The 15739-nt window shown below is 42.1% G+C and overlaps 1 protein-coding gene across 1 annotated transcript in view; it reads right to left on the bottom strand.

Annotated features, from left to right (window-relative positions):
- ADARB1 (adenosine deaminase RNA specific B1) overlaps window positions 1–14637 on the bottom strand; it is a 42145-nt gene extending 27508 nt beyond the window's left edge. Inside the window, exons 1-3 of the mRNA XM_039728651.1 lie at window positions 14595–14637; window positions 6969–7043; window positions 292–1223 (exon numbers count right to left, since the gene is read on the bottom strand). Of these exons, the coding sequence (XP_039584585.1) occupies window positions 292–1223; window positions 6969–6996 (960 nt within the window). The 5' untranslated portion in view covers window positions 6997–7043; window positions 14595–14637. The remainder of the gene's footprint in view (window positions 1–291; window positions 1224–6968; window positions 7044–14594) is intronic.
- Between the last annotated feature and the right edge of the window lie 1102 nt (window positions 14638–15739).

Below are 15739 nucleotides of genomic sequence, written 5' to 3'. Positions count from 1 at the left end.
ACGAGCAAGATGTGATTCAATCTTTCCCCAGCACAAACCGTAATTCAAGCTGGCACTGGTGCTCTCTTACACAACAGGATCAAGGCTGAAAACATCAGAAATAAAGCCTCTTCTCTGTGCAAGAGAATACAAATTGTCAGAAGCTGTAACTGCATAAATCACCTAATACAGATATACATAGATATATATAGACACACATGTATCTACACAAGCAGAAATGCTGTTCAAACTGATTCAATACACAATTTGACTCCTCTTGGTCATTACCACAACACCCAAAGGGTTTCTCACCTGTGGCAAGTGTAACTGGAGCCCCTCGCTGGGAATGGGCTGGCGAGATGGAGTCTGGTCCAGCTGCATGTTGAACAGGGATGCCAGGGCTGACTGAGCAGCCCGAGCTTTCGCCAGCTTTTTGTTCCTTCCCGAGCCTTCGAAAGTCTGACCGTCCACCGCCACAGCCATGACAAAGTTCTTGGCGTGGCTCTCTCCGCTCTCCGAGAGGAACTCGTACTTCAGGCCGGGGCGCAGCTCGTTGAGGATCATGACGGGATTCTTCCCGCTGGCCGTGGGGTAGGGGGAGGGCAGGGGCAGAGGCGACTGGGAAAGGCTGCTGGCCACGGCAGACGACGGCAACCCGTAGTCCCCGCCGGAGCCAAAGGAGCCGTCCCCGTTGGAGCCCAGGTAAAAGGAAGCGTCAGAGGGGACTGGCGTCTCAAAGCCGTTGAAAAGGGTGTCGGGGAAATCGGCTTGGTCCGACGTGAAGTCTGTGTTGACCGACAGAGTCCTGCCCATGGCCAGGTGGGCCTCCGAGGCGTTCGGGAACTGGACGAAGGAGCGCAGAGCCTTTTCGGCAGCGTGAAGCTTGGCTTTCTTTTTTGTTGGGCCAGACCCCTCAAACACCTGCCCGTTGACTTCCACCGCCATCACAAACATGGGCGCGTGGACAGGCCCCGTCTGGGAGAGGAGTTTGTATTGTAAACCGGGTTTAATCTCGTTGAGCTGCATCAGGGCGTTCTTTGGCAGAACGGGGCCGGGCGTTTTCTTCCTCTTCTTGGGGCGAAATTTGGAATGGCCGTTGTTGCCCTCCTCCAGAGGTCTCTTCCTGCTGCTGCTGCCACCGCCGTTGGAGAGCGGGGTCCCCTCGCCAAGGCCCTGCCCGGCGCTGTCCTTGGGGGGAACGTTGTCCACATTGCGGTTCTCTTTAATGTCGGTGCTGCTCGAACCTGCGGTGCCCAGAAAGAGTAACTTACAATGCCTTCGGTGCAGGATCTTGTAAATGCAAAATTTATAGATTCCTTTATCTCTCTTTGTAACCGGTTAAGTGATGTGTGCTCACAGGTTAAATGTTTTTGCAATGCAACTGGAGATGATGATAATGTAACACAACCTCTCAATAACTCAAGAAATAACACACTCAATCTTCAAACCACACACCTGATACAACTGCACAGCAAAAAATCACTACAACCTTTTTCATTTTAATTATGCTGGAACAAAACTTTTACTTCCAAGTTATATTTAGCCTCAGAAATTCTTTAAATCAACAATATGAGCTATAGCAACATATGCCCACAAAACAAACAACTAGCATTGGTAAAGTAAAAATGGATGCCTAAGACCACAACTCTGAGCCAGATATTTAACTCTATTCTATTATCAGTTTAGTCATGTCACTTTTTTCCCCACAGTGATTTTAATTGCTTAAACTGAAAAACTGCATAAACAAAAACTTTGTTCAGAGCAATGAAAAATTAGGCAGCTCTTTGGTAAGTATCATGACTGAAGAGTGTTTGAATGCTTTTATTTCTCTTCAGCTATTCTGTATTTTTCAAATTCAGTGGGTTTTTTATGCTTTTTCTAAACACTCATTTCACCTCATCCCATTTTTTCATCTCATTTTCTCAGGAACTACAGCTGCCCACTGTGCCAGAAGGACCACAACTCCATAAATTTCCAGATAACCTTCTATTAAAAAAATCTGTTTTGTCATTTACAAGCATAATTCCTTGTCAAGGAAACTGCTGTTATGGAGTTACAAGCCCAAAAATCCCTAGAGCTCCTCTCTAAGGCTATGCAGAATAGAAGTATGACAAAAGCTGCACACTCACTGAGACAATATTTTAATGGAAGGACAGGAAAAACAATATAATATTAATGTAATGATTTGTTTTCAAAAATGTAAGTTGGGGTAATGATATGTCAGAGCTATATATAAGGAACTGAATTCGCTATAAGTTCAAAGACCTCATTTTCACCCTGATAAAGAAATAAAGGAAATTAACTATTTGTGCTTTCTACTGGCATTTGTGAATGAAAAGGCAAATTCAATAGATCAAGTATTTTTAACTCTCCTGTTCCAAAACTTCAATCTATCTGTATTACATCTACACTGACTCAAGGTGGTAAATCGTCACTGAAATTAGAGCAAACCAGGTGGAAGCTCTCCTTCACAGTGACAAATTCCAGTCTTCCCTAAAAATCCCCTACCATGCACACATCACTTCACCCAGGTTACAAAGCTGATGGAATGGTTACTAAATTTTCATTTATAACATCCTCCAGCAAAAGCTCGATAGGTTACTCCTTTCGGTGCTCAAAGAGAAAAAAGGAAGGAAAAAAACAACATGATCAAAAGAAAAAGCCGAAGCAGGAATACATTTCATTAAGTCATAGCAGCACAACAAAGAATTTACAGTACTGATCATTGCAATTAAGGTATTTAAATTCACTCAAGAATCAAAATTCTGAAGCATTTCACTGCTAGAAATCTGCTACATTTAACCAAGTATCTCTTGTTCAGCAACAAACATAGTGCCTGGAGAATGAAGGCTATAGGCCCACAACTGTCAATATAGTGTTCATGCATATATTCTTTATAAAAAAATATATTTATGGTAGAGGAATCTAAGGACAATGGAGGAAATTTTTAAATATTTCCTTACATCTCATCCAAAACACTGCCCTTACTAGTGGCACCAGATATTTGTTATTAACTACCAAGACTTTCAGGCTAAACAGAAATCATTGAGTTAACACTAATTAATGGTCTGTGGTTTCACTTCTTTTTACATGAAAATCACTACCAGTGCCTGTAGGACGAAACCAGGAGTTGAACAGACTTCAGCTGAACATTAAGAACTTTTCCATGTAAGCATGTCAGCTGGAGGAACTCCTTCATCAGGCACGGGAAACAATGTCCTGACAGAAAGGAGGGACTTGTAGGGAGCAGGAAATAAACTTGCAGGCTTACCTTGTCTCATTAAGAGAGAAGGGAAGAAAACTACTCCTTGCCTGAGAGCTACTAGGCTTTGTTAGCTTTGGAGAACCTGCAGGGTGGAAGAAACTTGGAGAAGAAGAACACAGGGAGCTGATCCTGAGTCAAACCAAGAGACCAGGAAAGGAGATAACTGTGGAGCTGATCCAAGTCCAAGTTTGTGGTGGAAAGTGAAAGACTTTCTGTGCAAACCAAAAGGACCTGAGCTTGTTTCAACACACACATTTGCTGGACTGCAAAGAAAGGTTTCTCCCTTTCAGACCAAGGGTTAAGGTGTGCTTTTGGTCCTTTTGGTCAGTCTGTCCAGCCCAGCAGTGCTGAGGTCCTCTAATTACCTGAGGGCTCGGGAAGATTAGTCAAAACATAACCTGTTCAAGTCAAAGATGTCACCTCTAATCTTGTCCATGTTCAGACATGGATTAATTCCTCCAGCCCAGCCTCTCCCTGATGCCTTTTAGAGGCATGCCACCCTTGCAGAGAAGTTAGGAACAGCCCTCCTGGCTCTTCCTCACCTTGCCCAGTTCCCCACATGTGACAGGGCCACCAAGAGACACCAGGAGAGGGCATCACACCAGCATAAGGACATAGAAGTGTCCTCCCAGGGACATAAGTGACGCGCCCCAGGGCAGCCTCACAGCTCTGGGCTCTCCCAGAGATCAAGGCAGGGAGCTACACGTGCCTTTTTTTCCCAAAAAAAAACATTTTCTAATGGCTTTTAAAGACCCCATAAACCATGGTATCCACGATGTCCTGAGCAAGGTGCTTCACCACTTAATCACAAATGGCATGAAAACACCTCCCATTTCTTTCTTTGATCCCTCACCTGCTAGTCTTACTGCATCTCCTGGGGTTTATTTGCTATTTTTTCAAGTTTGATGATTCCAATATTAAACACCTCATGTTGTGCATGATTTTACAGAAAATCTCTAATATTTCTAATCTTCAAATTTAATTTTTCAAGGAATGAATGCTTTAGAGAGCCCTTTGAAGTCCATCACATCTGCTGTGCATTTAAGGCTTGAAAGCAGCATTAACACATACATAAACACTTGATGACTGAGATCCTGTTTTCTTAAACATTTATACAACCCATTATTTAAAAAACGGACATTTTTCATGAGATTGGTGTATTTCCTTGTCATTAAAAATATCTGGCAGCTTCAACTAGATATTTGACTTGTACACGTGGAGGCCACCTTAGTAAAAATCATAGCTGACACCAACAACTTCAGCAGAAGGACTGTTCTGTCCCCCAGATTTCAGCTGAGCATTTACAAACCCAACAACACTCGAAGCAGGAAAAAGGCATGAGGAATTTTTCATGCCAGTAAAGAAATAAATCTTTTATCTGGACATGCTGGTTTATTTTTGGGTTTATTCCCTGTAATTAAAAAGTGTCTGCCATTAAGATGCTTTTTCCATTGGGGATCTTCCATTACCTGCCTACTGAGGGACAACACTCTCCCTTCTCTGTCTGATCTGGAACACAGTTAATTAAATTTAACTCTTAGCTGAACCAAAAGATGGTTCTAGCTACCCCTTATACTGCTGCTCTCAGTTAGTGGCCTGGGGAAATTCTAATTAAGTCACTTTTCCATTCAAAAATAAGCAGAAAAAAACACATGCTCTCTTCAGAGCATCTTTTAGAAGGAGCAAATACATCAAATATAAAGGTCAGGAGAGTCACATGCTTGTGTTCCAAGTGTTCAGAGTGCTGCAGACACACCAGCCACGCAAAGCAACAAAAACAAATAAAAACATTCTAAATAACCATCTCTTTCCCCAAATATCTTGTAGCGTCTCTACAACCAAAGGATAAAGATGGAAAACACTAAAAATTGAAGTCTGAAACACTGTTTTCTCAGGGACATTAATTTATTAATGTAAGACATCATCACTGTCTTATATTTCATCTGAACCAAAAAAAAAATTCATCTTAATTCTGGTTTCTGCAGAGGAATTCTTGTTATGCAACCACAGGCTACAAAGACTTCATAGCCCACCTTCCTTTCCTTGAAGAACCTTTCTCCAAAAGCAGTTACATAAAATAATAAAAAATTAAATAGGCAACTTCTAACATGCCACTTCACAATTTTAAGAGATAGAAAAGTAAAGAGAGATAAAAAGTTTATAAAATATATCTCTGCACAAATCAAAGAACTTAAGAATTTAAACTTTGTTTTCTGACCTCCCCAAATCAGATGATTTAACATTTAAAATTCATTATGAAGGTCATCTTGCACTTTACATGAACTGGGCTCAGCCAAGGTTCTGACATCTCACAACTGAAGTCATGCAAATGCATTCCCTAAACAGTTCCATGGAGCCAAGCTCCTGACAAAATAACAAATTCCTTAAATGGTTTCCCGTATTGATGCACTAACACACAAAAAAACCCAGAAGCAGACAAGAAAACTAGTGTTTTTCTTAATGACACAGAATTAAAGAATATCCCTATGAAGAGATTATATTTCTCCAGCTCAGGAATGCACCTTCTGGTCATGTTCAGCTATAGCATTATTGAGAAAAGGGATGTTTTATCAAAAAAAATTATGAGAATTATCCAATTATACTTTTTGAAGGCCTCTGTAGGGAAGGCACCTTTAGAAACAGTTAAAATATCCATGTGAAGTAATTTCTCATCTATCAAGGAAAAGTATACCAAGCATATTGCAGGTGAGTTCACTGTTTCACCAAGGAAAAAAGATTAATTCTATTTCAGGTAATATTTTTCACTTCGGTTTTGGGTTTTTTGGGAGGAGGAGTGGGAGTTTGGGAGTTTGTTTTGGGTTTGATTGGTTTACTTTAACATAATGATTTAACTTTCTCATCTCCCCCTAAAATCGTTCTGTAACTCCTCCAGACTGAACTGCAACTCTTCTGCTCCAAAGCCAGTGCTGGGCTTTGTCACCTTTGCCAGGTGCACTCTTTAGCCACTGTCACTTGGGGGAAAAAGAAGCACATTTGTTATAATGTACAATTATTTACAGTCAGAAACAGCACAGCAGCAACAAAACAATTCTCTGAGTCACAGAAAAAAAAAAGAGATAGCTGAAAAGCAAATGACAGTAAAAATATTTTAGAACAGTTCAGGGAGAATACTTTTCTCATAAGTTATTGGATCTTAATTATACCCCAGAGTTAGCAGTCTCACACACTTGGCTGCATCAAGTGCACACCAAGACGATCACTTTATTTGACTATTTTTGTGCTTTAAAAATCACTTTAATAATTCAGTAGCTTAGGGTTGGGACAATCAGCATCTCAAGAGAATAATCAGCCCATGTGAGACCTGCAGAGAGCTTTTCCAGCTCCTCCTTTCTCCTTTCCTGCTCTCTCTCCTTTGTATTGTATTCTTCAACTCCATCCCCTCCACCTTACCCATCACTCTTTACTGGCACTTCACCCTTGGCATGGGCACTACTGATATTATCCCTCCCTTCTCCACTGCTGGTTCAAGACAGGGAAAATGCTGTAGGAAAAATATAAAGTACAATACAGAAGGTATAACTATATTAGCATATTAAAAACACTGTTAATGCAAAAGCTCCAATTCACTCTTCTTCACTGCATTTTGAAGTATCTTCATTTCTGCACCTGATGTTTCTTTGCAGTTGCCCCTGTGCTTGGGAGAAAAAAGTCACTTTCAGAAACTATTAGAGAGTTTATTACAATGTAAATAAACACATCTTACTCATGTTTTCTTCATCGTCTACATCCATTGTGAAATATCTTTGCTGTTTTCTTGGCTGGCAGAGACGGCTTCTGTCTGGAAAACAGGGAGGGGGATATTTAGGCTTTAAGGTACCAACTTATTAGGTTTCAAACTTAATGTTATTAAGTTTTTAAGATCCTTTAAAAGCAGCAGCCCAGGCCCTGGCTTAGAATTGGGCTGTTTGGGTAAGTCCTGACTACAGATCACTTCTAAAACTGAGATGTTCATCAGTGACTGAAAGATGCAGCCCCAATCTGACAAAGGCCAGAGTGGGATGATGAAGATCACAATGAGGTCCCCCCACAGTCTCCTCCAGGCTGAACATGACAAGTGCTCCCAACTGCTCCTCCTATGGTCTCCCTCCAGACTCTTCACTTTCTTTGCAGACTCCTTTGGACAATCTCTGATAGCTTCATGTCTTTTTCAAATTGTAGTGCTCAAACCAGCCCCTGGGACTCAAGGTGAGGCCATGCCAGCCCAGAGCAAATCAGGACAATCTCCTCCCTTACCTATCTGGAGATGCTGTGCCTGATGTCCCTCCTGGCTGCCAGGGAACTGCTGCCTCCTACTCAACTTGCCATCAAAGAGGACCCCACAGGTGCCTTTCCACAACACTGCTCTCCAGCCTCTCATTCCCCTCATGTCCTGGTCTACACACACAGCCAGGGTTGCCCAACCTCAGAATCCAGCACTTGCCCTTGTTTATTAAACTTCATACAGTTGGGGACTGCCCAGCCCTAAAATTCATCAAGGTCTCTCTATAGGGCCCCTCTGCCCTTGAGGGAGTCAACAGCTCCTTCCAATTTATTATCAGCAGTGAACTTATTTAGTGTTCCTTTGATTTCTGCCTCCAGGCTGTTTATGAAGATGTTGAAGAGCACAGGGACAAGAATAGAGCCCTGTAGAACCCCACCAGGACTGAACACACACCTGATGTCACCCCATCTACTTATAACCCCTTGTGCCCAGACAGTCTGCATTACACAACATCAGCACACTCCGTTGTAACAACAGCAAATTAGTTGACTGTAATCAACAGGACTTGTAAATAATTATCACCTTAATTAGCACATCACACCAGCTCCAGTTACTCCTGCAGCACCACTTTGTACTCAAGGACTAAGGACTTGAGAAATTCCTAGTTTAACTTTTGCCAAGGAGATCAATGAGCTCCCTGAGCCAAACTAGAAGTGGAAAAGGCTGTAGAGCTGCCCCACACTTCCACACTACGGATAAACCCTCCTGAGGAGCTGGGTTACCAGCCTGGGCTCAGCACCTCACCCCACAGCCTGAAGGAGAGAAAAGGCAAGCTCCTGTCTGCTGAAAGCAGAGGCAAACACAAACTCTACTTGCCTTTTTTGGTTTTTTTAATCATTTCAGTAACTGTGCTGAAACAGATTCTGAAAGCATCGAGGAAGATAAACAGCTAAAGACAAGTGACAGAAGAGCCCTAAGGCACCTCAGAGATGCAATCCTACAGTGTTACTGCAGCCAAATGACACTGAGCTCTCTGTTTTAAGCTTTAACCACATGTGTTTAAGAGTTAGACTACTCTTGGCATATAAACAATGATCACCTTTTTTTTTCTAATCCTGTCTTTATTAAAAAATGCATGAGTACAGTTAGCAGTGCTCAGCTCTCCCCTCCAGTCCCCACAACTGCAGCAGCAGATCCCTCTGGTAAAGAACATAAGAGTCACAGAACCACTAACTTCAAGACCTTCAAGGTCAAGTCCACCCTTTGACTGAATATGAGCAGGTCCACTGAACCAAAGCATGAAATGTCTGTTTGTTTCCTGAGCAATTCCAGGGATGGTGATTCCACCACTTCCCAAAGCTAAGCCTCCCTCACTTTAAGCACTGCAAGACTGTGTGTGTTTTATACAAATAACTGATTTCCATTACCACTGATTTCTAACAACCACCCACTTCAAATCAAAAATACTTGGAAGAGAATGAATCAGATATTTAAAGAGTATGAAATGTTGTGGATGCCCCAACCCCAGCACTGTTCAAAGACAGGCTGGATACCCTGAGCTATTTGGTGTGGTGGGAAGTATTCCTGCCCACATTTGGGACTGCATGATCCGTAAGGTCCATTCCAATCCCTTAACATTCTACAATGCTGTGAATAATGTGTAGGGGACAGTACTGAGCTGGGCAGAGAGAATGAACTCAGTACTCTGTACACACGTCTATCTTTCAAACTTCCTCCCACTGTAATCCATGGATTTTTTTTCCCAACCTGGCTTTCAAAGGTAGAGGATTTGATAATAAGAAAAAAGGTTTTTCCAAGTCCTTCCATACAAAATAGGACCTATGCATGCCCTCAGAAAGACAGGGGAGATGTTTTCACCAAATGGGCTCTGAGCCCAGGCTGCTCACTACAAAAAAAGCTTCCTCTCTTGCCAAGGCATGCTTGACTACTTCTGCAATCATTAGTGATTCAGTTATCATTTCATTTAGAAGAAGGAACAGCATTTCCGGCTTCTTTGACCTTCCACACTTTTATTCAAGCAGCAAAACTGCACTAATAAACACATTCACTGCCTGTAAATAACCTATCTAGCAACTGACATCCAGGAACATCTCAGGTCCTACAGACTCAAAGACACCACAAGAGGCTGGGTAATGGTCAGTGGCATCTGAGCAAGGACACCTTCCAAAAGGACTTCACTGAAGCTGTGCACCTGCCTTGGACACCAAGGTATGCATGATAAACTCCCGAGTTTCATTCCTGAAATCCTGCTATAGGATAAGGGACACAACTACAGTAACACTCTCAGCACTGGAAAAAACTTTTGTTGGTGAAAAAAAGGGTAAGAGTAAAGGAAAAAGCTTAATTGCTGCTCAGGGATTAACAAAGCTTTCAAGAACAGCAGTAAGTGCCATAAATACAAAGTGATTTGGGTCAGTCTATTTACAGCAGGTTCTGTGTGGAATGGGGCTGTGGCTCCATGGCTACAGAGACTGTTTTCTCCCAGGTATGCTGATAAAATAAATTGAGGATTTGACTGCACTCAGCTGGTGTAGCAGAGGAGATTTTTTTGCTCATAACAGAGAAACAAACCTCCACCCAAGCTCTTAGCTAAATTCACTCACTGAAGCCAAGGGATTCTGCATAGCAGCACACCCTGAAATGTTCTGACTACAAAAAACTTTCTTCTCCTAGATGCATTAAAAGCCAGCCATATCAAACAAGAACACAGCATCTACGTGTATGCTAATTTAAGTTGAGCCAGGAAAAAGTACACTTTTAATCCTCTCCTGGTTTCAGTCTTTCATTCCTGTAGAGTATTTCCAAAGACAGAAAGAACATCAGAAGTAGTTAAAAATGCAGCAGCCAAAACAACAGAATTTGCCTTTATTTCCACAGGAGACTACTTAAGAGATTTTTAGGTAAATGTTAGTTATAGTAAATACACAGCATATGAGGACTTAGAGATAACCTGCATTTCTTCTGTTTCAATATCCTAGGTATCAACTGCATGCAAAAAAGAGTTGTGAAAGACCTTAAGAGTTATCTTGGTTTATTTTCATTACTGAGAGAAAACCTAAATATGTCTTGAAAGGCAAATTTAGCAACTAACAACACTTTAGATGCAGCAAATGGCAAATATGGAAAAAATCCCATTAACCTGACAGATGACACAGAACTATTAGAAAACAGTGTAAATCAGAAAGCTGCAGTTTTGGGAAGTTCCATATTTTTTAAGAAGTCCTCTCCTTCCAAACTTTGAAAGTCAAGTGAAATACAACATTGGGAAATAGATCTTTCTCAAAGTATTTCCGACAAACTGGATTTCTTATGAATCCAAAGTGCAAACACTCAAGCTGCACTTAGCAAAGAGGTTCAAACCTCACCTGAAAACCACATTTACAACACCACCACCACCCCTCCACCACCTCCTTGGTTCCAGCATTTAAACGCAGCAATTAAAGCCCTACCTCTCCTCTCAGACCGCTTCACCCTCCTGCGCTTCCAGCGCACTCGGGCCACGCTGCAGAGGTTCCCCATGCCCAGAGCCATGGCTTGAGGTGATGCCATCCACCCCTACCACCTGTGCCACCCCTCACCCCCTCCCAAAGCAGCAGCAAGCTATTCCCAAAAGGAGGGTTATCCCTGGGCTTCCTCTACCCAGCCCCTGGAAGCCTGGAGTGCACTGATGCACAGCCCAGTGAACAAAGATGAGCGGAGGATGCAGCTCACCCTTACCCTGTCACTGCCACAGGCACATGTGACAATTAACCCTTTGTCACACAGGGGGCAAGAAAGGACAGGTCTCTGAGAAGGACTGCATCAAAGGCATCCTTACTCCTAGGTGTGGAAAGGCACAATTAATTTTGTTTTGTTATTAATAAAGGAGGGAAACTCTTCAGTCTTGCAGCTCAGAAACAAGGAGAGACATAAGCAAGGAAATATTTATACAGCCTAGTGCATGAAACAAGATGCTTTCAGCATCCTTTACAACTGTTTCTCATGTTCCCATTTCATACACCACCTCAAAAGGCACAGAATGTAGTTGGAAATAGCAAGAATACATAAATATGCCAATCTCAAATATACTTTAGTCACAGATTTTCCATACAAAGGTTTCTATCAGACCTGACCAAGAGGCATCCCATTGTCAACCTGTGGTATTTTCCAGCTTTTTCATAAACTAAAAACTAACACATTACATTATGGGATAACGTGGTATCATCCTGTTTCCCCATTTGGGTGACCAACAAACCTATGTTGATCCTGTACATCCTACAGATCATCAGCACAGGCTGAGGGTTGCAGCTATCCCTTAATCCTGCCCTCAGATTAAACCTCACAGGACAAAAAAGCACTTTCCAGCAGGGAATGCCTGCAGGGGCCAGCTCCACAGGTTTCTTCAGTCTGCTAGTGCAGTGATGAGACCTCTCTGATCAGTCACCTCCAGCTGCTCTCAGACCTTTATTTCTCAGTACATCAGCAACACAGCACATGAGTGAATCTAGATGATCTCTGGTACATCACTCACATGCACCATCTTATTCTGACAACTATACAGGCTGGCATTTTTTGAAAAACATTGCCACTGGCATCTTGAAGTAGGAGTATTGCACTAAGCAAACCCAACATGCTCCAGCTCACCACTGGACTGGGCTGATGTGCTAACAGGGAGCTCTACCTGCTGGCACTCATTCCCCAGATCCCAGATAACAGCTTTTACATCTCCAGTCTGTGATGGAGAGCAGAGACTGAGTGAGTGTCATTATTTTTATCTGAAGCCTAAGCACTAAAAGCTTCAAACTTCCCCACTTCAAAGGAACTGAAGCTCTACTTCAGCATCCAAGTTACTAGACACTACTTCTCTAAAAATGAAGAAAAGAGCAACAGGATCATATGAGCTCAGTTGACACTGAATTCAGAAAGAAGAACTAACCATGGGGGAACAAGCCACCAATGCAACAGTCATGCCACAGTCACATGTTCACTACTGAGAAGACCAGGAGGAAATGAGTCCCATCAAAGAGCAACTCCCCAAACTAGTGCTGTGCCTAATTTGACATGGTGTTCTGCATGCTAATTAACAGTTTCAAGCCAGGTTTCACATCTCAATACACAATAAGCTGTGTCTGACATACCAAGGACATGGAGAGTGAGGTATCTACATCTACACAGCTTTGAAAGAACAGCAACACTGACAAAGAGAGAAAGGGAAAAAACACCCCTTAAAGGGGATGAGAACTCATTTTGCATCTTTGAGAAAACAGCACAATTTGTAAAATGCAAAGAGCAGCCTGTGCAACTACTGAGCCTTTTACCATAATTCCTTCAGCTGCTCAAACTTTTACCACCTTGTTCTCACCCAGCCAAGACTGAGATACATAACAATGTATATTTCTCCTTCCTTCTGAGGGAAGAGTTGCTGCACTAGCTATCTGAAGTCAAAAGTGATTTTGCTTTTAATAATTACTTTATCTGCCCTAACCTGTCAGAGATTTGATTCACAAAATTTGGTGTAAAGACTGAAAAGAGACTTCTTTAGGTCACCTTTGCAGCTCTCCTCCCCAAAGCAGCTCCTAACTCTACCAATCCCTGCTCCTCAAGGCAGTGACTCTGGGGTATGACACTCAGGAAGGAGGCATAGGACAAGGCCTTGAAGGATGACAGCTTTGAAGAGAGAAAAAGGTCTCTAAAACCTGGCTATTGTCTAAAGAACATACTCAGTACACTTGGGAGAGAAACTTGGTGACCCGCTGCAGGTGTAGCATTAACAACAGTTTTAGGAAATACAAAAGTATCATAGAACCAAATCATACACCAGTGGTTTGAGTAGGAAGAGACCTTAAAGTTCACCTCTTTGCAGGTCCTGCCATGGGCAGGGACACCTTCCACTATCCCGGGTTGCTCCAAGCCCTGTTCAACCTGCTCTTGAACAATTCTGCTGACGGGGCAGCCTGAGCTTCTCTGGGCCTCACCCCCCTCACAGAGAACAATTTCCTTTTAACTTCTAATCTAAATCTATCCTCTTCCAGTTTAAAACTATTTCCTCCTCTTTTATCACTATCTGTCCACATGAAAAGTCCCCCTTTCCTTTTTTTATAAGCCCCCTTTAGGTACTGGAAGGTCACAATGAGGTCTCCCCAGAGTCTTCTCCAGCTGAACTACCCTGTAATATGTATGAAGTTAAATACTCAATATCCTTAAATATCTCAATGCCCACATGATTAGACAAAAGCAGGTTGAAAACCAAGTGCAAGGAAGTAAATGCTGCACACAGAACAAAACTATGGCATTCAGTGTTAATGTGTGTGCTGGAAGCAGTAAATCCCACATCTTGTATTTCACAGACCTGACACCCACTGAGGCATCAAGGAGAAAATGGGCTGCCTTCTCTCCAAAGAAAAAGCAGCTCCCAGGTGCAATTTGGGACCTACCCATCTCCAACACTCCCACTTCACCTGCATCCCTGAACCAAGAATGCAGAGACACTAAACAACTCAAGCATATTCCACCCAAATCCCAAAGATAAACTAACCCAGGCAAGATCAGAAGCAACAGAGCAAGACTGATGGAAAACTCCTCAATTCTCCCCTCTGCCAGCTAGCCCAGTGGAACAAAGCCTATTATTCCATGGATTTATGACTTGTGATGGATGAAGTTTTGTGATGAAGGATTTGTGAGCCCAGCTTAGTGACCCTGCAGCTGTGGCATCTCTAGTCCCTTCCCATCAGGTTCCCTGGCAGCAGGAGGATCAAGGCCATGCTGCAGCCCCTATTTTACATAAAGTATATTTATATACATCCTGTATCATATGATAAAATTTTAAATAGATATCCTATGAACATCTCCACACACCAAAACATCCTTGAAACCTTCATTTACTTATAGATTTGGCCCCCATTATCAGCTTACTTTATATACTCTTTGAAGAAATACTCATACACTGTATTTGTTAAGGGACTTAGAGTCCAAACATAAACAGAAGTTATAGATAAAACAAGAAAGTACTAAATAAGCTGACAAGTACACTAAGATGAAGTTTCTCCTCTTCCAAGTTATGAGCCAAATCAGAGCATCAATCAGAAAACAGAGAATCCTGCGGCGTGTTTGCAAATATAGTGTGCTTACCTTTTTAACTATTGGAGACACATGCTGATTCTGCAACCTGCAAGAAGAGGAAATCCAGTCAATTCCTTGGTTCTTTAACAATTAGTGCATTACAAACAGCAACTCCTGACCTTAAAAAGGGACACATTGCTGAATCTCTAAAAATAAATAGTCCATATTACAGGTACACAGTCCCAGAGCCAAGTCTTTTGTAACTCTAGCAAAGACCATTCTGGACATTCCTGGCTGGGGAAAAAAAAGAAAAAACTTAAAAAAAGATATCAGAAAAACAATAAAAAACACCTCTAAGGTACAAGCAGTTATATAATAATCTGCAATCTCTGTACCTTCTAGGAGAGAGGGTCAGCAAAAATGTGGTAAATAATGGTTTAAAAACAAAATAAACATCAACAAAATAAACACAGCCAACTTATTCTGAAAGCAAATCCAGATTTATCTTGTTAATTTTTTTTTTTTTTTTAGATCTTTGGTTTTTATTTTTAGGGAGTGATTTTCATCCATATAAAAGGCCCCTCATACAACAACCCCCTTTCCAAACACCACTTTCTTGATCCCACTGAGATCAGACTGCACTCCCCCGCAAAAGAGGAAAATCCCTCAGCTACCAGCAGTGGGGTGGAAACAACTGGCAGGTGCAGGGTAAAACACAAACACACCCACTCCTAAGGTCACTTCCAACCCAAACCATTTTGTCATTCTGATTCTAAGGAGGATACAGGATAACAGGGATGCTGTGAACAGTATTTTTTCCACAAATAAGCACAGCTGTTGCACCAGGAAGAGACAGCTTTAATTTAACAACCTCCTAGTTCTAAAAAAAACACTGATGGGGCCTTATCAGTGTGCAGATAAGACTATTCTACAACAGTTCCAAAATCACAATCACACAGCCCACGAGAGGGTGCTGGTACCCTGCAGGAACCTGCACTGAATTCAAGTTACACAGAGCACAGCCACACAACACAACCCCAAGGCTGCAATCTCTCAAACTAGTCTGGTCAAAAAGGGATCTGACATAATATTTAAAGTCCATAAACCAGCATATTGCATTGATTTGATCCCAGCTTTTAAGATATTTCAATTCCAACACTTCATAGTGGCATTTTCCAATAAAAATGAGAAGACCAATGTAAATACCACATTGG

Source organism: Passer montanus, unplaced genomic scaffold, assembly GCF_014805655.1.
Source record: "Passer montanus isolate IOZ18808 unplaced genomic scaffold, ASM1480565v1 scaffold66, whole genome shotgun sequence".
Lineage (NCBI taxonomy): Eukaryota > Metazoa > Chordata > Aves > Passeriformes > Passeridae > Passer > Passer montanus.
The sequence above is the reverse complement of the archived record's forward strand: the minus strand, read 5'-3'. Positions and strand labels throughout refer to the sequence as shown.